This window comes from Anser brachyrhynchus, assembly GCF_964034855.1.
Source record: "Anser brachyrhynchus genome assembly, chromosome: 1".
Taxonomy (NCBI): domain Eukaryota; kingdom Metazoa; phylum Chordata; class Aves; order Anseriformes; family Anatidae; genus Anser; species Anser brachyrhynchus.
Window position 1 is genome coordinate 43,149,185 of NC_137694.1, and position 26,261 is coordinate 43,175,445.

The 26,261-nt window shown below is 39.0% G+C and overlaps 1 protein-coding gene across 2 annotated transcripts in view; it reads right to left on the bottom strand.

Annotated features, from left to right (window-relative positions):
* Positions 1-256: 256 nt before the first annotated feature.
* Positions 257-26,261, bottom strand: part of LIN7A (lin-7 homolog A, crumbs cell polarity complex component) — a 49,573-nt gene continuing 23,568 nt past the window's right edge. The window contains exons 3-6 of one of the 2 annotated variants that reach the window (XM_080557691.1): positions 13,341-13,412; positions 10,778-10,987; positions 4,713-4,921; positions 257-2,564 (exon numbers count right to left, since the gene is read on the bottom strand). In XM_080557691.1, the coding sequence (XP_080413817.1) occupies positions 2,522-2,564; positions 4,713-4,921; positions 10,778-10,987; positions 13,341-13,412 (534 nt within the window). In that variant the 3' untranslated portion in view covers positions 257-2,521. Of the gene's footprint in view, positions 2,565-4,708; positions 4,922-10,777; positions 10,988-13,340; positions 13,413-26,261 lie in introns of both variants that reach the window. The other variant, XM_080557692.1, reaches the window with a different exon arrangement.

Below are 26,261 nucleotides of genomic sequence, written 5' to 3' on the forward strand. Positions count from 1 at the left end.
CTGTGTAGTGAAACAGTAAACTCCGTGTAGTGAAACAGCAAATGTCAGGAGACCAGTCAGTTAAAATGTGATGCACAAGTACCTGCAGACCTGCATGTGGTAAATGTTGTCCTTTCTGCACTACTTTTAGGGCCTTTGCAGTGCCTGTGTGTAAATGCCTTACTGCATCAGTACCGAAGGCATTGAAATCACAAACAGAAAGACTGTTTATAACAAAATGCAATGATAGTTTTAGGAGACACAGATTACTCTGTGATGAAGTAGCTATATGTTTTATTGATCAGTAGGGGGCATGAAAAGTAACCCTTAAGGAGTTTTTTCTCCCTGCTTCTACTTCACATTTGTTAATGGTTATATTTTACTTGTATTTGTCTTGCATCTTATTTTTAAATGCTGGCAAAGACTGGAGTGTTAATATTAGTGTGCATAAATAATTTATTGAATAATAATATATGAAAATGAATTTGATATGCTTCTCTATATGAATGACATTCTATTATTGAAATTTATTAATCAGCACATTCCACTCCATCAAACCTAAATTTTTTGAGGAAGAGGAGGGGAGGAGGTGGAGAGGCAGTCTGGAAAAATGCAGTACAGTGGGCTGACTAAATCTGAATAATATTTGGTCTCTGAAAATGCACAAATATCAGTGTAACTCAAATCATACTGATGAGATACAGAACAGTTTTATGTAGTCATAAAAACAAGTTATATACTGTCAATATTAACAGCAGTGTCTGTTTGAGAAAACAGCTTTAAAATAGGTACATACAATTTTATTAAGTATAAAAAGACACTGGGCAGAGCACAATACAATATATTTCATCTTTAATTCTGGTAGTGCTCAAGCTCCACTGTCTTAATTGATATTGTCACCAACAGCCACTGGATAGAATTACTTTTCTGTATAAAATGAGCTTTTTCTGCATGTATTCATGATGTCTGGCTTTAAAAATACAGTAATTTCTTTTCAATTGCTACTTATACTAATAAAACACTGTCAAGACTGGTGGCCAGCTTCCATCTGTTTTTTAACATACATATGATACTGCCCATTACCCCTGCTTTGCTTTGCCTCCCTCTGAGAGTAGATCCTTCAAAATAATATCCGTTGCTGACTTTTTTCCAAGTTCAGAACCAGAACACTGGTTCAGACTATTTCTACTTTCCTTGCACTGCTAAACGTTCACTAACATCAGCTAGAGTTTTCAATATGCAAGGGCTGTAGGGCTCTGCCCTAAGCTCTTTTTCTCCCCCAAGCGTTTCCTAATGTAGCACAGAAGGCATGCTTTAAATGATCATTTATTAGAATATGGGGATTCCACTTTCTTAATTTCTTGAAAGTAGATGACATTTAAAGATGACATTTAAAGCCTTCCAGCTTTGACTATTTTCTTTGGAAAAGCAGACATGTAAACTTAAGAACTTAATTATGTGTTTTGTTTGTGCATTCCAATTTGGTTTGTAAAAAAAAAAAAAAAAAGTCAGAACTATTAACTTCAAATTGATTTAAACAGTAACGTGAGGGTTTTAAAAGAAACAAGTTACACTTCCTCCTCTCTAAAATATATTAACATTAGACTGGAAAATAAATTAAATAATACAAAAAAAAAGCTTAGATTATGCTATCACAGGAATATCTGCCAAACAAAGCTTGGTCTTTTGCTAACATTAGCTTACTACATTTGCAATACATGCTAAGCAAAGACCCTACTTCTCTAACAGGTACATTCAGACAATATATATTTTATGGAATAAATATATAATATATCCAGTTATAGATTTCTGAATAGTAGCTATAATAGATACAAGCAATGCCTACATTTAAAAATACAGTTCTAGGATTCCCTAACTTTACTACTAATAAAATTAAAATTGACCTAAAACTTTCTCACTCTGTTGATGCATAATAAAATATATGGAAACACCAAGAGTAAAAAGCTAATTGCTTCTACAAATGGAATACTTTATAAATATAGTAAATTGCTATTTTCAGAGGGAAAATTGAAAATTATAAACAGGAAGTTAGGTTAAAACAGCTCTACAATATAAATTACAAAGTGGCTATGAAGCGCAACGTGTGAGTTTGATGTCTGTGGCAAAATTCTGAAATGATGTAGTTTATTTCTGGAGATAACTGTAGAGAAAGATTTTGTCCCCCAGAGCAGCCAATCTTGATCGCCTTAAACCAAAACTTTCACTGACTAGAGAAAGCCAACTGGCCAATTTGTAAGAGTAAGGAGTGCAAGATTAGAACAAACAGAATTATTTGGAAGCCCTGGACTTCTCTGTCTCATAGTGTTTACTTACCGTGCTGTTCTCATTAGGCATAGAGTCACAGAAGTAGTATGTACCTGTGACTGCCATGTTCTGAAAAGCCTTATAATGAAAGTACCCTCTATATGGCTGTCTTAACTACATTATTCTTGAACTGTACATTCTCCAGATGAATTCTGTTTTGTGTTCCTGTAGTTGTTCCCTTTTGCTGGAATACTGAAGTACAGCTCTGGTTGCTTGATTACTGCATTCTTGATCGAGGCTTTTTTTTTCTTGAGAATAACCTAGAATTAAAGAAACACATTTCTCAGAGCAAGCACAAGGAACTGAGGAATTAAATTGCTGGCTGTTTCTGCCAGCCTTCCTTCCCTTTCAGTTAAAAAAAAAAAAAGTAAAATCAGGAAAAATACCTTACTTGCTAAAAAAATATTTAAGTAATTGGAAAAACTTTATGCGAGACTGCTGTTTTGGCTCCTACAATGGACCTACTTTATACAGAAACCCAAAACTTACATCACAAAACACTACTCCTTCCTGAGTTAAGGCCCTGAAGTAGTATTGAGATCCCACTTAGAATCTTCATAGGCACTTCAGTGTCTCTTTGCATCAACAAAACTGGAATTCTAATAGTCACAACAGGCTGTCTACATGGTTGTTTTTTTCCCCCCTAAATATCAGCAGACGTCAGTGTCACCATGAGTAACAACACCACCATCACTTGGAGCTTCAGTTCCTCATCATTTAATCACAGAATGGTTTGGGTTGGAAGGTACCTTAAATATCATTTAATTCTAACCCCCTTGCCATGGACACCTTCCACTAGACCAGGTTGCTCAAACCTGTATCCAATGTGGCCTTGAACACTTCCCAGGATGGGGCATCCGCAACTTCTCTGGGCAACCTGCTCCAGTGCCTTACCACCCTCAGAGTAAAGAATTTCTTCCTAATATCTAATTTAAATCTACCCCTTCTTTGGTTTAAAGCCATTACCCCTTGTCCTATCACTACACTACCTGACAGTCCCTCCCCAGCTTTCCTGCAGGCCCCTTTTAGGTACTAGAAGGCCACTATAAGGTCCCTCTGGAGCCTTCTCTTCTTCAGACCAAACAACCCCAGCTCCCTCAGCCTGTCTTCACAGGAGAGGTGTTCCAGCCCTTTGATCATCCTTGTGGCCCTCCTCTGGACTCATTCTAATATGTCGATGTCCTTCTTGTGCTGGGAGCCCCAGAGCTGAATGCAGTACTCCAGGTGACATCTCACAAGAGCAGAGCAGAGGGGGAGAATCACTTCCCACCACCTGCTGGGCACAATTCTTTTGATGCAGCCCAGGATACGATTGGCTTTCTGGGCTGCAAGCATACATGTTGAGCTTTTCATTAACCAGCAATTTAGGGACTTTATGAGTTACCTGTAGACTACTACTGATACAACTGATACAAATGCCCTGTTTTGGGAACAGCTGGTATGAGATGTGGAAGATTAGGATTTAAGTCCTTGCTTTACCACATGCTTCCTATTTGATTTCATTTGGGAAAACTGAGCAGATCTGTAAATGTATTCATGTCACAAGCTCTCACTGATTTCAAAAACCATGCATCTGTGGAGAATCTGGGTTTTGATGTCTCTGAACCTCACAAGCTACCTGTTTTGACTACACTGGAAAACATGCAAGCCTTTTGGAAGCTACTGTAATACTGAATGTCAGTCATGAATAAATACTTCCCACCAAACTGTAGAGGAGAAGTAAGTAGGGTCCCTGCAGAGGAACCATGGGCTGAAGTTTGGGGTTCCTGCAGCAGGATAAGGATTAGAAAGGCTTTTCTTCACATACCAGCAGAAAATATTGATTTTCTGTTGCCCAGTAGTAAAAGAACAATTGAAAATTTGTTAAACTATGTCTAAATCTGGTACTTGTCACAAATGTACCCAGGAAACACAGATTTTGTATGCAGTCTTGCTTGCACATAAGCCCATGCTGCATAGTGGGTATTGATCTATGGGTTATTAATGGGAAATTGGCTCCAGAATTTGTTATTTTCAAAATACATTTCTAATGGGACAGACCACATGGAAATGTACCAAAGAATGACCTCTCCTCATCCTCACTGTGCTAAGTGCTTGTGGGACTCCAAAGGCACACTCAGCCCTGCCACTGCCCACCTCCATGGCTCCCCCACCCACCCCATGCCCAGGATCCCTCGTCACCCCCAGGGCTGCCAGCTCCTGCCCTGTCTGGCCACAGGCTCTGCTCAGCTGGGCCCACCCATGGGCCATGGCCTTGCCTGGCCTTGGCCTGTTCCTGTCCCCAGGAAGGTGCCCGGTGCCCGGGCTGGGGCTGCCCCGGTGCCCCTGGCTGGTGGTGGGACAGGCCCTGGTGTGCGGCCCTGCCCTGCCAGAGGGCCTTAAGGAAGACAATGAATACTCTCACCTACGACATGTGATTTTGCTGTGTAGTTTGCTGCTGTTGCTGCTGCTGAATGAGCAATTGCTGCTGTTGCCGGCGCCGTGCTGTTCTCAGTTTTTCGAAACGAGCCTCCATCTCCTCCAGCACCTTGGGAGTGTAGCGCACCACCAGCTTGACGCTGTCCTTAGCCGCCTTCAGCAGCTCCACTGCCTTCTCGTGGTGCTCCCCTTCCACACTCTGGAGGCAAGGAGCACAGATTTAACAGCGAAAATGCTGCTTTGTTCTAGAGCTCTGCCCTTTATTTTATACGTGGTGCCATGGAAAGACTGTCAGTGTTTCAGGAAATTTACAGACCATACAGTTTTCAAGGAGTCATTAAGGCAAAGTGTGGAATTAAGTAAGATTTCTGCGCTATTGTGAAGTGTATTCGTTTTCATATTTTAAATAACTCAAATCTGTTTTAGGTTGCTTTACAAACCTAACCTATGATCTATGTGAACAGGAGGGTAAATACTCTGCATGCTTTATGCAAACAATGTCAAAAAACAAACCAAAACAAAACAACAACCCCTGCAGTAAAAACCCAACCAATCTATTTGCAAGGTAGAAAAATAAAGTGTAATAGAGCGAACATAGAATCTTATTTACGTGTTGGTAAGAAATGAAGAAATTGCAAGTCTGAAATTAGGATGTCTTTCTTACGCCCTGGCCCTGCCTGGATCCTGCTGTGAATTGCACATGGTGATTCAGCAGTCACATAGCTGCAGGAAAAGGAGCGTGGCCACTGCTCCTAGGGACATCCCGTGTGCTAGGAAGTTAATGGGACTGCTCACACATTCAACATAGATATAACACTGGTTCTGTTGGAAATAAACCAGTCTTTATCTGGTTAGTTGTATGCAATCAAACACTAACAACTGAAACATTTCAAGTCCTTGCCTAAGGAACATATTTCCCCTCCCTTGATGGAACATGTTTTGTAGTAACGTGGTATCTGCTGTGAAGTCAAACGTATACCCAAAGGGGCACAAGCTTCGATTTCTATGCCAGCGTTGTTTGAAACAGTAAATTTCCAAAAGGGGGAGGTGATTTGGCTGTGAAAAGAATATTTAATTTCTATCATTAAATGGATTGACTGGAGTGCTTTTCAGGCATGCTGATTGTTCCACACCTTAGGAGCAAGGGTGACATTTTCTAGTGGTCTGCGATTGCCCACGTGTTGTAGGATGTATTCCAACAAACAAAAGTATCTCTGCACAGAAAAAAGCCTGCACAACAGAGATCTTCAAATGGATTTTAGACCATTTAAAAAATAAGCCAATTTCTTCCCACATAAAATAAGAAATCAAAGTTTTACTGCATGCTGTTTTAAAACTTGTGTATACCATGCTATTTAAAATGAAACTATACCCATAAGCCTCCAAAGAGAAGCAGCAGTGTTCAAAATATTTGATGCTCAATTCATGCTAAAAGAATAACTTAGCACTGTTATAGCAACTGTCAGATGTTAGAAAAAAATCCTATTTTCATCTCACCTATTTGACTGAGTAACATTGTGCAAGAACAGAATGAATAAAAATTACTTCTGCTGTGGCACATTACGAGCTAGCAATAATGATTTAAAAGTTTCAAAGAACAGACACAATGCACTTCTGCATAAATAATATAAACAACACCATTCAAGCTTATCACCTTGCTGTTTATCTTCCTGCCTCTTGTTAAATGTCCTTCAACATACTCATCCAAATAATTATTTCATATGTCGGTCAAGTCACTGGAACCATGTTTCTACAGAAATGTAAGATGCTTTAAAAACAATGCAACTTAGAGAAATAGTCCTAGGCAATGTGCTCTAGGGGACCCTTCTTGAAAAGGGAGGTTGTACTAGATGATCTCCAAATGTCCCTTTGAATTTCAGACAATCTGTGATTCTGTGATAATGAATGTTATTTCAAGTGCTGAAACGACTACCAGAAACAGAGGAAACCCTGAAATAAATATCCATTGATCGCTGAGAAAAATAAGTGGCTTTATGTTTTTCAACCATATGCTCATGAAACTCCTCCAGTAGGTCTCCTATTAAAAGATCTTCAAGAGAATTCATTATTTGTGATAACCAGATGTGTTAGAAAACGTGACTGGGATAAATCTGCTCAACAAACACTGCCACCCATAAGTAATTTGGTGAAAAAAGAATTTTGTCAAAAATATTTGAAGAAGAAGAAATTGTTGCTGCATAAGAAACAGTGAGTGTATCTGATGCTCCAAAAAGAGCTGAAATAGGAAGTTATAGATGCACAGAGTATTTTGTGAAATTGCTTTCATGAAAAAGTCACAGACACAAATTAAAGTCCCCTAACCCATAAATGCTCAATATTGGAAGAGGAGATCATAACCAGCACTTACTGTGATTAGCTATTTTTTGTAACTCATTGCTTTGTGACATGGTAATACTGGCTTTTGTAAACCCACTTCTCGTCATTAAAGGAACTGTATAAAACTTTGCATTATTCTGCATTTCATTTTTCTCTTGTGAATCACAGCCAGCACGATGTGGCATGGACATTCAAAGGAAATGACACTGTATTCAGTGTTGCTGTGATCAATTTTGTTGTGGAACAGTACGGACTTAGAACAGGCTATGAAAAACAAAGTTCCCCAAGCTAGGCAGAGAAGCTAAAATATTCCTTTGCTTTCAAAGATTTGGATGGTTTTAACTGACATCAATAAGCAACTGTGATTGTGTCTGTTCTTTAAAGGAATTACAAGACGGTGTACTTTAACACTTCATCCAAATTAGTAATCTGTATTTAATTTAATTCCTGATTGCCTGTTTTATTCCCCATTCGCCTCCGGCCTTGTTCTTCCAGTTTACAGGCAGTACTTTTTAATTAGAAATGAAGGATTTGATTTTGTTGCTATTCAGGTCAATGGAAAACTCCCATTGACTTGAACAGTAATGATAAAGAATTAAGCCTAAAGCTCTGAACCATAACGAAAATGGGGAAACTAACAAAGCCAAAGTAAAAGATCGTGTTGCTAAATATGAATCCTACTTACCAAACTTACCCAGCTCAGATCTTAACAGCCATTTTTCAGCTGCTTTTAAATATCGTTGCTATACTTGCTATTAGCATCTTCACCATTGCTTCTACTCATATTTTCAAGGCCTCTGAAATGCTTTACCTGCATAGCTGTAGCTGCACAACTGAAACAGAAGAGCGCCTTGGAGTAGGGAAAAGAGCTTATACCAGCAAAGAAAGTTGTTTTGCTGCTTGACTTTTCCCACCTCTGCAAACCACTGAGGCTGTGCTGACAAAGGACTCCTGCTGGTTTCAGTCACAGCTGCGCAAGGGATTTTGCTGCCTGGATTACACTGGCTGGGGACATGGCAAGGATCTGACTCTCATGTTACTCTAGACCCAACCATCAAACATGGGATTTAATAAATTTGTTCCAGAATATATATTTTAATATGTAATTTTTGGTTATATATATTTATTTATATTCATGTTATTCACATATTTCTTTTCCCTTATTGCATTGGCAGATTGCATCAAAAGGAATGACAAAAGACTTCAGAGACAGGAATAGCTGAAAGAACTGCAGATATGGTGCGGGAAAACACCAATCTTTAAAGTATCCAGGCACGCATATCTGTCATACATATAAACAAAACAAAAACCCACTCCTTTGCAGACAAAAAAGAGAATCTGGTTGTCAACCAAAAGCTGAGAAACAGAGAAGAATTTTCTATTAGGTAACTGCAAGAAAATGTTTGGGTGAGAAATTTGCCATTACAAATCTATTTTGCATCCCTGTCCGTATCTGACTCACACCAGGTATTTGATAAACACAGAATCTTTGCCAGGTATGAACAGTCGCCAGCAAGAGCCTTTGCTGAGCCATCTGCAGGGCTTACTGCTTTCAATTTCCTTTACTTTTAGGGGGTGTGGGACAAAAGTATGTAACAAAATCCCCAGTGTAATGAGAAATCAAATTTTTTAATATCCGGTGAAACAGCTCAAGGAACAGTCGTCCCAGTCATGCTGGGATATCGAATCTGGATTCTGAACACACAGCTCTAATTTTATGTTGATAACTATAAAGTTGGATAACCACCAACTTCTGAGTGTAAACAAGTTACAGATATTTCATTTTCATTCCATGTTCCACTGCTGAGCCTTCTGTTGTATTGTACATACTGTATATTATTTGCTTTTCTCCAGTTAAATTGAGAGAAGCACAGAGTGAACTAGTCCCACTGAACGATGTTAAATTTAGACCTTTTTCCTCCTGTCTCAAGCTGTCTGCAAACAAATTGCTACTTCAATAATTTTTCTCTTTTATATTGTATGGGCTCAAATAAGCCCAAGATTGGTTTATGAACAGTTGCTCGCAGGCATTATTTCAAGTATGCAATTGTAATTCAAACTTCAAATTCTGTTGTTTAGACTCCAAACACAAAAATAGCCCTGTTGTATCTCAGAATCAACTTTCTTGCGTGCCTACATGCAACAGGAAATTTTATATGGTGTTTTCTGCTATATTAGCTTAATCCATACTGTAGAGCACATTTGTGAATTTTTTTGAAGCGTATCATGAAATAGAGGTGACAATAGAGTCAAAGTCAATGTATCTAGATGTTTGAAGGTTCACCACTTTCCCGCCCAGTATCTGCCTACATGTTGTTGAAAGTAAAAGGACTTTTTGAGAATCATACATCAGTTGGAGTACATAAACTCTTTTCACCTGCATCTTTAGTCACCTACTGAAAGCTGAACAATCACGAAATTATTTGATCTACTTCCAGGCAGTGAAGTTCAGGCAATTTACTTATTAAATGTTCATTTGATTTCTTTTTCCCTGAGACTAAATAATCTTTGTAGTGACTTGTCTTTGTTTGTTTGTTGTCTACCTTCTCCTTCTCATTGTGTACTGGGGCTACCAAGCTTGCAGAATTATTGTTTCTTTTTTGAGAACAAGATTGTTGATAGTGAAATGGCAAAAAGTCTGTCTGAAGTGTTGCGCTGATACTGTTTCAAGATAAGAGGAATACCTATTGTTTGAAAGAAATACATGACAACATGAAAGTGTATAAAATACAGCACTTTCTTCATTCTTTACAAGCAGAAAAATTAAGTTGGAAAGTCTTATATTTATGACTGGATTTGGAAATTGCTCATAACTCCCCTTGGTGTATTTAAATATGAGGTTTAGATGTAGGTTTTGCATGAAAAACTATTATGTTTTCATTAAGAGAAGTGTGGGGTTATATGAATGAGTATGCTTACATTTTTAGTAGTTTACATTCCCTTGTAAAAGGGAATAAAAGACAAAATGAAAGGTAGAATTTGACCCACATTATATAGGTGGAACCTGCTTTTCCTCTGTTCCAGCAGCCTTTTTATTTTTACCTCCATATTGACATTCACTTCATTGTAGTAAAACTACAGCAAAACACTCCATCTTGCAGTACTGACTTAAATGCAGAATGACTATGTAAAAATTTACCTTTTTACTGACCATACAGGCTCCCTGTATGTGTTCGTCTGTACAGCTGATTCTCTGATAAAGGTTTCAGAGATGGATATATGTCATTGAAAGAAACCCGGAATGTACTTTCCACAGGAAATCAGCAGCAAATATGCATATCAAATTTATTTTGTTTTATGTTTTCAAATTCTCTGAAGGTCACAAGACTACTGCCACTGAGGCATCATTGTACTTAGAAAGATCTGTGTGCCTCAGAGGATATGGAGTGCAAAAATGACAAAGCTCATTTTAATGCTCTTACCACAGAAGAAATTTGCAGAATTAACAATTAGAAAGACATAGCTTCCCTGTAAATTCAGCATGTGGTGTGAATTTAAACTAAAGTTCTTCAAGCAACCTCCACTCCAACAGAAATTGTGGTGGCACAAAGTTGTCCATGTGGCTTTGCCTCACTGCACTGCAAATGCAGAGACTGAAGGTCTCTCGCAGAGCTATTTCTTTTTATTTCATGTATTGCATTTTATATCATGGTATCAGAACAATTGTGAAAAATGAAAATCCAGATGACAATGAAATGTCTATCAAATTTCAACATACCACTCCATTAACTGAAAGCAGCTGGTCTCCTCGTTTGAGCCCTCCATGCCTTTCTGCCACTCCTCCAGGAATGATGCGAGAAATATAAATAGGTGAATTTTGTTCCTTTCCTCCCATCACATTAAAGCCCAGGCCTTCATCAGTCTTTGGCAGCTCCACCACTCGCGGGTGTGAATGGCCTTCACTTGCAGCAAAAGCAGCAACTGTTGCCTGGAAGAAAAAAAGAGCCATTTGGCTATGCAGAGAGAACATTGATACACTCTGTTGATCATTTTGCAGGAAGAATTAAGTCCCATGAAAACATTCAAGTATCTTATTCTGCCTTTTTTCTGATTGTCTGAAAGCACTTTGCAAAAATTAAGTTCCATGCCAATGCTTTTGAAATAAAGGAATAAGCAGAGGAACAGAGAATTTAAGTGACTTATCGAAGATAATGCAGAAAGTTAGCAGCAGAGCCAGAAGGAGACACCTGGAAGCCTGACTGCGCGGTGGTGAACATTTATGAACACTAGTGAGCTGCTTCTTTGCCCTTTCACAGGGAAAAAGTGTTACTGTTGGATAAGATGATGTGATCTGTACTGTGTTCCTAGTTGAAATATCAAGTGGATGAACTGAATTGTTTACTCTCTGCTCTGCTTTTGGAGGTGTGTAATTGGTTATTTTATACTTTGAGCACAGAAAAATTCCTAAAAGAGTATTATTTTTAAAAAGTTTCATTTTAATCTTCATGAAATCTCACTAACTAAATAACTCCTGGAACAGGAATATGATTTTTTATAATATAATCAGATCAAAACTTTTATTGAAAAATTAGATCTTAAGACAATAGATTTATAAATCAATTTAAAAAACAGATTGTTATTATGGAAAAAAAACATACAACTGTAAAGCTTGCACTCAGAAAATTATGACACATTGTATTTCATTTTTCACTGTGTTTTCCTACTATAATTATAGTAAATCATTAAATAAACATTAGGAAAATCTTTTATCCTTTTCAACATGTGTTTGTAGCCCAACCTGCTAGTACACTTCTGCATTACGCTAATACTTTCTGAGCATCCTAATAATGCTTATGCTTAATAGAAGCTAGTGGATGATGTGACATAATGGATCATTCTCAGTTACATGTTTTTGCACATGCAGACCTTGTCATCATGCACACATTTTATGTCAGACATGAATGCACTAGGAGAATGCAATGCAGACAGCCCAGAAATAACCAGGAAATTGCGATATTGAAACATTGCTCTGTAACCCTGCTGTTCTATATGAATAAGAAATGAGAATGGCAAACACTAATTGGATATTTCCCCATTTACTATAGAACATAGTAATAATTTCTATGTTTACCTGCAGAGTAGACAAATCAGGATCTCCTATACACATTTCTCTGTATAGTAGCATAGACCTAAAAATTTACATTGTCCATTAAGTTTCTCTCAGAACAAGGTTAAAATCAGAACAGCCTTCAGAAAGGAATGTTCTACTTAGTAAGGAAAACATACTGCAATTTTGTGTGTAATAGGTTATTTGCTGGCTCCTATCGGGCTTGCTTCTATAAAATGCTGTAGAAATCTTTTTATAACATCCTCCCGATCTTCATCTTCCGATACAGCTTTAAACGAAAATCCCTAATGCAAATGCATAATGGTAAGATCTTAGTTCCATTAAGATTTCTGGAAGTTTTGTCACTAAATTCACAGGCTTGGGACCAACATGAAATATTTCTAACACGGATTTATGGCTTTTACAGGTTTACCTGTTTTGCATAGTACCTGCTTTACCATCCAGAAGATAGTCTTGAGCACAAAATGATAATGGGAAAAAGAAAGCCATGGTGGGTGGACGTCCCTGTTTGGAAGCATCTATTTTTGTGCATGTTATGAAAATACAGAGCACACTACATGCCAGCACATAGAATGTATTCCTCCATAGTTGTGTGGATTTCCTTAGAAGATTATCGTTTTAATAGTAGCAGTAAGGTAGCTGTCATGGTCTAAGGATATGAGAAAGGCAGGCTCATATGGATAGAGAGACAAAATATTTTATTAAAACAGGCAATGCATTAGAAGAAGTGGGTTTGCTTTTGGCTGTGGAGTCTCTTGATCTGGCCATTTCTGTCAATATTCATCCTCGCTACTTGCTCAGCACCTATAGTTCCCGTTAGTTTAAGTGGAATTTTGACTGTGTACTTGCTACCTCCTAAATCATTGTGTCCTTACTGGATGAGCTGTATGGGAAAATAGTCCATTAAAATATAGGTTGTTGCAGGCAGACTTCTATAGAATGAACCAGTAGATTTGCTTTTGCAAAGCGGCTTTTCAAAAAACATCAAATTCCATAAAATCATTCTCTTTTCTTAAGCTACAGAAGCAGCATAAAGGTTTAAATTTTCCATTATGATTGTTACCTGGGAAGTAGCACTGGTTCTAGACTCTGGGCTGCCACTGATGTCTAAATTTTCTTACAGTGTACACACGAATACCTGAAACACACACGCGCACAGTCAATTACTAGGTCACTTTGGTACCACGTACTTCAACAGTTGCACGTATCCTACCTTTGCAGTGGCCCTGGCTCGGAACTCGGGGCAGCCATTAACAGTTATGGTTTCATGCATGTATTGATACACCTAAAATGTTCATGAAAACAAAATGAAATTAATTATAGAAACAAAACAAGGACTTTATATTAACTGAGACAGGACAGTTCCTTTCCCTCATAAGACAATGTTAATGCTGCATTCACGCCATCACATAATTGAATGTCTGCTAAACATGTTCATGCTTAAGTTTACAGAAAACATCAATCTATATTTCTCACAACACTTTTCAGTCTTAACTATACATCTTCCAATGTTTTTCCCTTCACTTCTCTAGCACACCATTTCACAAAACTGAGACAATTTAGTTCTGTGTTATCCAAAAACCAGGGTCTCCCTGCAACTGATCCAAATTCAAATGATCTTAACTGATCGGAGTGGTATCTTAGCCTCCACCCCGGCTTCTTTGTTCTCTCACCTTTCTGGTGAAATAAAGATTTAGGAGGCTAATGTTTAAAAAAAAAAAAAAGTAATTTTCTCAGCATACAGATTCTGAAGAATGGAACTGAAAATTAAATTTTGGAGAAAGGCCATGGTACTAGTTTTCACCAACCACAGCTAGGAATAGGCAAAAGGGCTGGCAGTCTGGTAGGTTAGACATGGAAAATGGGTAACATAACCCTTTATGACAGAATTGTACATTCATATAAAGGGCATAAAATCAACACTGCCAACATATACAACTTTCCCTGTGTTGTCTTTTCTGGTATACACTTTTGGCCTCCTGTCTCTGGTCCTTAACTTTCCTTTTTAAACATTTTCAGTAAGGAAAAAGGAAAAGACTCTCTGCGGGAAGGAAAACTGGTATTGTTCTCTAGATTTGTCTCACTCTTAGATGAAAAATATAAAAAAGTGCCTTGATACTAGCCAGTAGTTTTGAAATCAGCCTTAAAAATAATAATATTTATATAAGACATATGGACAATTTTTTGAAAGACAAAGGTGAATGCATACAAACAAAATCTCTTATTTAATCTTCCCATAAAACCAGCAAACTGTATGTCATTGATTTACTCTGGGCATTGTCTTGACCTACTTCATCAGCAATTTCATCTTTTCATGTGTTTTATGTTGTTTTATTCCTCAGAGAGAACCTTTGCAGGTAAAGTATGTTAGCATTTATGGCAATCTCTTGCTTGGGGTCCTTGAGGATTGCAAATTCAATTGTACTTTACACATTATATTTACCTTTCACTGATCTGGTGATACTTTAGCAGGAATTCCAAAACATCCCTATTTGGTAATGTCAGTGTTACTTTGGCAGACAAGGTGTCAGATTCCGTACTGAATTGACCTATAAACAACAGCTTGTCCCATTGATAGGCAAAACTTCCCCACCACTCTGGCCTGATGATGTGTCATACACTATCATATTTATGAATCTCTCACCATTTCTATATTTGAAATGAAATCTTTCTTCCATTGGTAGAATTGACACTGCTTTCAGTTGAGGCCAGGATTTTGCCCTTAATTAAAAATGTGGAAAAAGATATTTTATAGCTTCTAAAGGATCTCTGGTTTGCTTTAGCTTTTTACTGGGTTATGCCATCATAAAATGGGTTGAGTCTACATTCTCAGCATAATCTTGCTAAGATCAGTTCAACATTTATTGTAAGTATTATGGTTTAGGAACAAATAATTCATTATATAAAGCAACCACTGGGCAACTGCAGTTATGAATCACTAAATACTTGTTGCTTCAAAACCCATACAGCATCGAACCATTGGTAATGCTCTATTTTATCAATACTTGCAGGTTCCCCTTTATCTTAAATCATGAGAGTAGGCTGTCCATACCATTTTTTCTTGCACAGCCATAAATGTGGCTGGCTAGAATGTCTAAAAGCGTGTATTTAATTATTGAATAATTATGACCTTGAATTGTTTTGAAAACAGGTCACAATATTTCATATATAGGAACAGTTACTGACAAGTTAAGATATTCATTACTAAGGTAGAAGCTTACACAAAGGCGAGCTGATGATACTTTATGGGATTATTAGCTAGGTTTGATGTCATGTAACTACATATTGCCTACATCCTACTAGTAGGTAACTAACAGGCTTCATAGCACCCAATATCCTGGTAGCTAATTTGTATTCTGGTGAAAGAACAAACTCATTATTGCTCTTAGGAAAAGAAATCTTCTGTGTTAAATCTCACTCTCTATAAGACTACAGGTGCTACCAGTCTTGAATATCTGCTTGAGGCTACCGTTAACCTAACTCTCCTACATAATGATTGTTACATAACGTTTAATATAATTTGAGATAAATAAGCATAAAACATACACCTAAATGACTCTTTCTTATTAACTGTGTTTAACAACCAAGCACAGACTGGTTATTCCGCTAAGTCCCTTGAATTCCTTCTAAGGTTCACATTGCTCATTCTAGCAATGCACAAAAAGCACACTGAAGCCTACGAATAACATTTAGAACAGAACAGATCAGTTGGAAGGGACCTTCAAAGATCATCAAGTCCAACTGCCTGACCTGCTCAGGGCTAACCAACAGTTAAAGCATGTTATTGAGGACATTATCCAAAGACCCACTGAACACTGGCAGTCATGAAGTATCAACCACCTCTAGGAAACCTCTTCCACTGTTCGACAACACTCATGGTAAAGAAATCTTTCCTTATGTCCAGTCTGAACCTCCCCTGGTGCAGCTTTATGCCATTTCCACCTATCCTGTCATTGGTTATAAGGGGGAAGAGACCAGCACCTCTGTCACTGCTTCTTCTCCTCGAGAAGTTGCAGAGAGCAATGAGGTCAACTCTCAGCTGTTCCTCATAAGACACACCTGCCAGCCCTTTTACCAGGTTTGTTGTCCTTCTCAGGATGTTTTCAAGGACCTTAACATCCTTTTCATATTGTGGAGACCAGAACTGCAAGCAATATTCAAGGTAAGGGTGCACCAACACTAAACATAGTGGGAGAATCACCTCTTTTGACCAGCTGGCTATGCTGTTCAGCACACCCAAAACGTAGTTTACCCTCTTGGCTGCCAGGGCACGCTGCTGGCTTGTGCTGAGCCTGCTGCTGACCGGCACCCCCACGTCCCTCTCTGCTGAGCTGCTCTCCAGCCACTCGTCTCCCTGTCTGCGCTTGTGTATGGCATTACTCTGTCCCAGGTGCAGAACCCAGCATTTTCCTTTGCTGAACTTCATGCTGTTGATTGCCTAATGCTCCAATGCATCTAGATCCCTCTGCAAGACCTCTCATCCCTGTAGGAAGTCAACAGCACCTCCCAGTTCAGTATCAGCAGCAAACTTCCTGAAGATGCATTCCACTCCAGATCACTGATAAAAATGTTCAACAGGACTGCCTCTAGACTTGAGCCCTGGGGAACACTACTGGTGACTGTCTGCCAGACAGATGAAACACCATTCACTGTAACCTTTTAAGCTCTACCATCAGAACAGTTCATCACCCAGTGTAGCATGAACCTGTTTGCCACATGGCTGGACAATTTGTTCATAAAGATGCTGTGACAGACAATATCAAAGGCCTTACTGAAATTCAGAAAGATTACATCCACTGCGTTCCCTTCATCCACCAAGCCAGTGATCTCATCACAGAAGGAACTCATCCCATTTGTTCCTCATACTGTGTGCATTGGCATACAAACATCTCAGAGGTGCTCGCGAATCCACTGCACTCCCTGGAGTGCCATAGATGCTCCCATTAGCCTTGCCTCCCTCAGACAGCACCATCCTTTGGCATAACTTCAGTGTTCCTAATGGCATCGCCCGCCCCGATCAATCCTAATTATAAAGCCATCTCAAATCAGTTTCGGCAGGTTATGGGCCAAGAAACATTTCCCCCATTGAGATAGGTGGGTCCTGTGCATAATTTTAAAATCCAAAATTCTGGTGGAGGAACCAGGCTTGGAGCCAGGCATTGATGACCAGGGCTTGCCTATTTCTTTCCCTGTCTCTCCCCATTACTGTGAGGATTGAAGAAAACAGTGTGTGCTCCAGAGTCTTCTAGTTGCCTCCCTAGGGCCATTAAATCTTTCTTGATTGACCTAAGGCTTTCTGTAGCTATGTTGTTGGTACCCATTTGAAAGAGGAGGAACATATAATGGTCTAAAGGCATTATGCTTGAAAGCTTCCTGGTAACATCCCTAATCTGGGACCAAGGGAGGCAGCAAACCTCTGTGAAAAAGCTCTGGTCGGCAGATGAGAGCCTCCATTCCCTTGACAAGGAGTCACCTCTGAATACAACTCAACACTGTTTTATCACAGTAGTGGTCTTTATGGCTGCTGCTCCCTGAGATGGAGGGCAAGAGCAAGCACACCTGTGCAAGGTGTGCCGAAGTAGATGAGCTGCTCAGCCTGGTGGCCAAGCTTCAGGAAGAGGTGGGGAGCCTGAAAAGTTCATCTGGGAGTCCAAAAAGGCGATAGATCAGTGGAGCCATGCTGTGCCTTCTCGGATATGCACATGCCAAGCTGTCATGGCCACTAGTGAAGCAGACCTAGCATCTGGTCTGCATCAGAATAACGGCAGAAACTTGAGGGACACCAAGGACTGGAAGAAAGTTACTGCATGGAGCCAAGAGAGAGCCCCTGTCTGTCTGCTCACCTTCCACTACTGGGTAGGTACAAAGCCTGGGCTGTGGCAGGTGAGGGATGTGACAAGAGGGAAGAAGGCATCCATGCAAGTTCTCCATCCAAGGTCAAATCATCTGAGGCCTTGTAGCAAGTGCATCATCAAGGTGTTGAAGAACGAAAAGTAACATATACGTCACTAATTTAGAAAAGAGTTACATACCTACTTTTGACACTTTTTACAATGTCTGAAAGTCTACATGGGTGTTTAGTAACATTATTTGCTGATAATACAAACTCTGACTGTCTAGTGCTTAGAGAAAAGAGTTTCCACAATTTGTTAATAACAGAGATGAAATTACAGGTGAAACGTCAATATTTCAAAATGAAAAGCTGCAGCGCTAAGGTAAATTGTGACGTTTCGAAAAATTTTCCCTCATAGCACGTTGTACCCAGACTGTCAGCTTCTGTATGCTGTATGTTCATTAGGTAAAAGCATGCTGCATACGGGGGTTTGTTTGTACAGCTCTGATTTGTGCTGTGGAGCCAGAAATTGTCATCTCTGTTTTCCTTCATGAAGCACTGAGATTACAGCACTCTCATCAACACTGAAAGCACACATATAGACCTCAGACTTTTTCAGCTGCTGCAGGTCGTCTTCTCAGAGATCATAATCTAAAGTTCCTCTCCCCCAGAACTAAAAAAATACAAGAGGACCGAGGGAGGAAAATTAAAACTAGAAAATTTGAAGTTGGAAATGAATCCTCCTTGTGCCGTGGCAGCTTGTGCTGGCACAGAGAAGCGCACTTTTTATTACTTCTCCCAGCAGGCGCTGTAGCGACTCAGATGCAGCAGGTATTATTGTCATGACGATGGTCCTCATCCCCACGCATTCAGCTGGGAGGCAAAGCAGCTGGTTTAGCGTTACTGAAGCACAGGAACGGGGGCTGCTTTACAGGTACTTTAGGAGCTGGCTTCTTAACAGAAATTACTCCATATGGACTCATAACAAAACAGCATGTACTGGGCTGGCCTATTTACAGCGATGCGAAGCTTTAGTAAGAGGTTCAGGGGTAGCAGGGCACTTAGCAGGCTGCTTTATAAAGGTGGCTAGAGGAAGCATTCTGAAAAAACCTGCATGATGCAGCATATTTTCTGCTGGATTCTAGAAGTTACAATTTCATTAAAGAGATTCTGTTCCATTAACTTCTGTAAGAGGTATTCGGTGTTTCCTCCCCTGATGCAATATTATATAATTCTGTGTTCAACTATACCTACAACGATAATGCTCAACAGATTTTAGGACAACCTGGTCTAAACAGAGGGGAAAAGGCAAGAGGCAGAAATCATTCTGTAACAATGAACAGCAGCAATTCAAAAAAACAACCAAACAAAAAAAAACCAAGACAGAGCAAACTGCAATTTAGATCTGTGAAGTAGCAGGCCCAGATAAACTATGCTGAGATTTGCAAGTGAGGAAATAACCTCTTTGAAAACGCTGGGGCTTTCTCAGCACATAAGGTAACGTATGTGTAGGAGGTAGTAATCAGCTCTGTTTCTATAGTGCCTGAAGTATCATGCTATATAAATAAAGACACAAAAGCCTTCCTTCAAGAAGTCACAACCTAAGTGCGTGCCATAGGTAAGCAGGGTAAAGGGTGGAATGAAGAAACCTGCAAAGAGATTGGCGAGTGATGTTTAGCACAGATTGACATTGTTTGGATTTAGTTTCTTTAGTTTGTCTGCCATTTTTGTTATTGTTTCAATTTGGAAGGGAATTTTATACTTTTTTGGAAGAAGTCTTTCAAGGAAAGGAACACAGGAGCCTGACAGAGTGCATAGAGGTGAGAAACAGCATGAAAATAACCAGTGCAAGAAAGACATAATTGGTTTCACTGCATTTATGCAGTCATGTCAATGGAACAGTATACCTGTGCACCCTTGCAGAGCTGAAGGTGAACTATACAAGAGAAATTATTATCTACTTACACCTCAGTATGATGCTTCTGCCATATACCCATATATCACCTGATGGGTGTGGGCCAGTCCTTGGGGCAGAAGGCTAGCTGCTTTTGTGACAGGGAGAAGTTGCAGTGCAAAGCTGCACATGGGAGCTGCTGACTTCCACTGCAGTGCCTGTGAATGCCTTGCTTCTGACAAAAAACTTCCACCTGCAGTACAAAACCATCCTATCTTTTTTCCCCTCTACTTGGTTTCAGTTTTTACCTCTTCAGGTTCTATTCTGTGTATATTTTTCCTTCCCCATAACCTCTTCCTTGTATTTTCCATTCTTAACCTAATATATTTGTATGTCTGTGGAGGTGGATGCATTAGTTCTTCTACCTGAACAGACTCCCCTAGAGCTGTATGTCAGCACTCAATTCAGATTGTAAGCCTACCATGCAAATGGACAAAGATGTTTTAAACACTACAAAGACCAGGAGAGACTCTGGTCTCCCTTAAAACTCTTGTGCACCATAAACCATGGAACCTCATTTGGTAATTTCTTCAACAATCCATAACTTTTGGTTGAACTACAGAGCCATTAGAAAGGCCTGTGAATTCAAAGCCTCCTGCTTGCTTGGGAAACTGGTCTTCTAGTCGACAGCGTTACCATTAAAATGGCTGATTTCTAGGCTAAATTTGTCCAGTTTCAAGTTATAATTGTTGGATGTAGTTAGGTCATTTTCATCTCTTTCAATAACCTTTCCTTCTCTACCAGAAGTGTTTGAGGGTATTAGTCTCATCTTGTATCTATGTCCTTTATGATAGGCTTGTCAAGACTTCAAATAACATTTGCTTTCTACAGAAAAAGCCACAAACCCATCTAACTATCCATTAAGTTGATGCCTGAACTGATGAATGCATAAAATAATGACAAAAGAGAAAAATCGAACACAGCCAGAAGAGTATGCAAGCAATACGGAAGTAAGCAGCTTACCAGACTACCCTTCCACTCTGGTAATGACTTTTTACCTCTGTAACCTTACTCAAGCTCAAAACTAATGTAACAGAGCACTGCCATTCAGCCACAAAACTGTGATAGCTCAACGAAAATGGAAAATCTCTAATGATGGTGTGTTATTTTTTAGTTTTCTCTCTCTTGAGTACCATGTGGTATTTCTAGTTTTGTGCCTGTGTTCTGCTTCTTTAAATTACCTCATGTGATAAGCATGCTCAGGAAAGCATGACTACATCTTAGAAGTGTATTTCTTCATGAGAGCTGCAGCCTCTTGCTACGATGCTGTACTAAACACAGTCACACACCCCAGTGCAGAAGACAGCAGTTCCATCAGAAAGTTTAAAGCAGGCTTATTTTCTTTTTCAGCTACCAAGTTGACTCAAACCAAATTTGTTTATATTGGCTTATTTCTGCTGATAGTTACTTTTATCTTTAGTAGTTAATAAAATATGGGGAAGTGAGTATTCTGGGTAATTGAAGAGAATGAGAATTTGACAAATTATTGGCAATCTCATAGAACCACTGGCTGTGGACGCAATGTATGCACGGGACATCTGGGTAACAAGAAACTTAGATTCTTCTTATGCACAATTATTTGAGCAAATGAATCACAAGGGCCCATTTTGTTATACGCTTATGCCACACGTTTGAAGAATTAGATGCACATATATTTACACTGTACAGTTTACATCATCTTCATTCTGACAAAAAGTCCTTTTAACGATGGACAAGCAAATGGATGACTGTGAGTACTGTGATGTTGAAAAGGTTGACAAATACCTTTGAGGGGAAGACTTGATATATTACAAGGCTTACTGGAAGTACCAAAAAGTCTATATTATGTAAGTTATCTCCTGCAGCTACCTCATTTGGACAACTTGCAGAAAAAAACACTTTGTGACAATTTCTCTATATTTATGAGCTATTTATATCTGAGAGAACATGGTCATTCAAGGTTCTGGCACTTTGAACATGGTGATATGATAAGCCTTCATTAGCCTATAAGCAGTTAGATGTTTGCATCAGGAAAACTTGGCATTTATCTTCAAAATCAAGTATCTGTATCATTTTCACAATTGTCATAACAATCCTTCTCCATGAAATAACACTGTGTGCATGCGCCACAGGCAGTAGGGAGGATACGCCGTTAGAAAACTCAAAATTGTAAATGAGCTCAGTCTCATTTAACAAACTGAGGAGATGGGACAGTTTTAATTTCAGAATGTGTGGAAGAAATATTGTAAATGTTGGCTTTTACATTTTCATAGAGGATATTTTATTTAAAAGTTTTTTTGTTTGGGGTGCAGGGATTATGGAGAAAACTAGGTCAGTTTTATTAGAGTAAAAAAAAAAAAAAGAAACAAAACACCACAATCCAGATCTTGATGCATTATTAAGCTGTCCTTAGGCAACAGGAAAAAGAAAAAAAAACCAAACTTCACAGGGCTGAAACATTGTGAAAAATAAATGAAGAATAATCACTGTAATGGTATAGTATTTTAACTTAGAGTAGAACACTGTATGGAGGCTCCAGCTGAAATGCCAGAATACTATTTGCTCCAGCTCTTCTTTTTTTTGTTTGTGTAGCTCTCTGAAAGCTGAACAAAGTTTTGGTCCGTGAGTCCTGGCCATATGAGTGCTGTGCCTGTCCAAGAAACAACCCAACAGGGGTTACAGGCTGGGGCCAGAATCCCTTTCCTCCCTTCTGTGCTAGCAGAAGAACACAGCAGATGTACCAGCGGGAAACGCATGCTGTCACATCCTCTGCTCTGGTGTAAGCACTGACACGTAGTGGATCATCCCACTGACACATTCCCGGTGCTGCTGTTAGGACATACAAGACCTCTCCGTGCCCTCTCTCTTTCCTTCCAACATCAGTTCTGTCTGAAAATGCCACTCTGACACTGTGAAGTCAATAGGAAGTTGCTTGGCATCCTCTTAAGAATAATGAAAAATGGACTTTCATATACAAACAGGAAATACTAGAAGCAATAAAAATATGGTTGGGTCATTTAGTTTATTTTATGTCCCTTACACACTGTTCTGTACTGGCTCAAAGTCTGGGACAGCTATGATCCGGCACCTTTGAAGACAATGCTATATGTGTCTTTGAAGTTGTAAGCTTGACAGTCACTGAACTTTAGAAAACTACTGTCGTGGAAGTCTTTTTTGCTGCTTCTACTTCTACTGCACTGGGATCAAAAGAAATAACGTGTGTCATTAGATAATTCCCATAAGGCTACTTGGAAGTGATGGGTCATCATTTAAATCTCTCTTTTAGACCTCACTAGCAGTTACTTTTGAGCTCAAAAACATGCCAAGCAACACTGAACACTCATTTCCTTCGCTTTATTCATAGGTTTGCATATGCTGTTGGGTCCGCAGTATGCAATAGCCATATTCCCAAAATTAAGGGCTTTAGCAAAGCCTTGTCAAAATCAGCACCCGGATAAAAGATGACATAACGGGAACCACTTGTGCAACTTTATCTCAAATGTTCCTGTTGAGCTGAGAAGACAAGGAGAATGAAGGAAACTGCTGATGCTTCTTGTTTTAAATACTAACAAAAATGTACCTAAATGGAGTTTTCAAATAGTTTTATAATATCTTTTCTTTTCTGAAGGCATATTGAAAAATGGAGATTGAGGAGCATTTCTCATGAGTCTCATCAACAACTTCTGTTAAGTAGAAGCGGGGGGATGCTGAGGCTCCATCAAGGCAGAAATGAGAGCTTATGCAGATGCTACAGGGGCTTCCAACAAACTGTCAGCATAAATATTCCTCGGTAGTTCACCTAGCTGCTGATTTCTCTCAAGAGGAAGAAGCAGGCTTGAAAGGAACTGCAGCAGAGGCTACACTGTTTATCTCTAAGAGCGTTATGTAATGAAATTCGATACTGCAAAAATAAACTAAAATGACAATGCGAAGAAAACAAAGAAGATGCCGAGATGCATCGCCATCAAGCCATGAGAGTGACCTTCTGCAAGACATACGACCACAGCTCTGTATGGTACTAAGAACCACTCATCAGCACCACTCATCTAAAAGGTTTAGTAAACATGAACCAGCAACCCAGATAAACTGGAACATGGACAAGATATGTCATTGCTTTGATTTTATCTATTGCAGGACTCTTGTTGCACTCAAATATTACACTTTTATGAAAAGCACAACTAAACAAGCAGAGTGCAAATGCAAGTAGATATACAGCCATCAGCTGACTCGGAAAATTGATCTTTAATCAAAGCCAATGGGAGAAAGCACTGATTAAAGATTAGTGATATGGTATGGCCCCATATTCTGGGGTACTACATCTGTGAAATCAATGTACTTAGCTCTAGGCAGCTAAAAGAAAAAGTGACAACAGCAGCTGTTTTAAATCTCCTGCAGTGAAGTCATGGAACTCATAGGGACTTAGTAATTGCATAGAGACTTAATAATGCCTTCTCTCAGATAATGCTTGGGCTGCCTGGCAAATTCATATAATTGCCATTAATGAAGGCCATCTGCTGAGTGACAAGGTAATCATTCCAAAAGTTCTCATTCATGCCATCCAGGGCTTGCAAGCAACTGAGTAAAGCTTCAATCACTTATGGCAAAGTGGTAATTGCAACTTCATTGTTTTTCAAAATTTGTGTAATTTCTGGTTACATTCATAGTTTAAAAAAAAGCACATATTTGAACACAGTGGGGTAATTTTATATAAAAATATAATTTCTGTACTTACTGCTAACTTCAGCTTTTCAAACTGCTGAACTTTCTAAATGCCTAAATACAGCATGGTGACGTGACAAAAAACAGTCAGCCCTTGATGTTTTTTTCTGCCCTAATTTACATAGTTTACAAATCTCTTCCTCAACTCATCATTATAGATATAACACTTGTAACCAGCAGAGGGAAAGCAAAACTTGGCAAAACATGAAAGCATTACCATTTTGCCATACCATCACCTTTGAATGAAACTAAATAATACCCTTTCCAAACAGGGATGGATGCATTTAAATTATTTTTATCATTATTTTATGTGGCTTTTCATTGCTGGGATACTGGTCATGCAAAAAGGACACAATGGTGCAGCAAAAGATTCTTGCAAATGTTACCCAGCCCCAGAATTAAGGTAAACTGGACTGGTTCAGCTGACATTAGAACCTACCTCAGTATTTAAAAAAAGTAAAACACTGAAACTTTACAATTAGCAACCAGGAATGCTATTTTTAATGAAAAGCACAAACCTATTAATGTTTAAGCACGTGAAAATCTGAATGAATTTGGTCTATTTGGACAAATCCCTATTTGCTACTGCATGAATGCTACTGCCAAATTATCAGTGCAGCAATTCTAAGTAAGCCATCTGTAATACCAGAACCAGGTATCAGATTAGCCTAAGGAGAACTTTGCTTCCCAGCCAGTCTAATAGGGCATCATGCTAATATAACTATACTGCTGTTGTGACCTGAGTTACAAATCTGAGCTGACAAATCTCACTTGCTTTACTCCTATGAGTTGTCCTATTGGCCTTTTGCTTACTAATTGCCTTATTAGTAAGTCCAATATACCACTTTTGCTTAATCCTGACTAATACCACCATTTGCATGGGTAAATGTGACAGTAGGGGACCTTGGATGTCAGGTTTCATACTGAACCTATGTCACAGTTCTGTGCTGTGAATTATAGCATCTCTAGAGGTAAGTCTTTTCAATATATATATGTGTAGAAGTTGCATTTTCTATTTAAAAACTTATTTTTTTAAAGCTGTGCTTGCCCTGTGGAGGTGAGAGACTGAAAGAATTCTGTTCCTCCTCCTGTAGCAAATACTCATCTCCCAGTGAAAAGAAAGAGTAACAGAGGGCAAGACTTCAACTCCGGGGCTGCCCTCACTACCAGCCAAGAGTTTGGCCTAAGGAACCTCTATTTTTACTGGGAATGGGATTCATCAGGCAGAAAACAATGAAACTCAGCTTTCAGAGGCTAGGTTTGGGAGGTGGAAGAAATTCATTGTGTTATAAATTGAAGAAAGCAATCTCGGAATCTCTTGAAACACAACAAAACAAAGACTTTCAATGACTCCTGGGGTCCTACATTAAAATTCTAAATGGATAATTTTAATAAAAGCATGAATTAAGAGTTTTGCCTGAGTCCAGCTGACAGCATTACTGTTACATTTAGTACAGCCCTTTAAAATGGAGTAAACCAGCATACTGGATTATTTGAAGTGAACAGCCAAGGGTTCCAGGTGTCGTAAATAGTAAAGTGATAAACATAGGATGTTTAGGTTGGAAATTAGGAGAAATTTCTCCTCAGAAAGAGCAGTCGGGCATTGCCACAGGTTGCCCAGGGAGGTGGCGGAGTCACTGTCCCTGGGG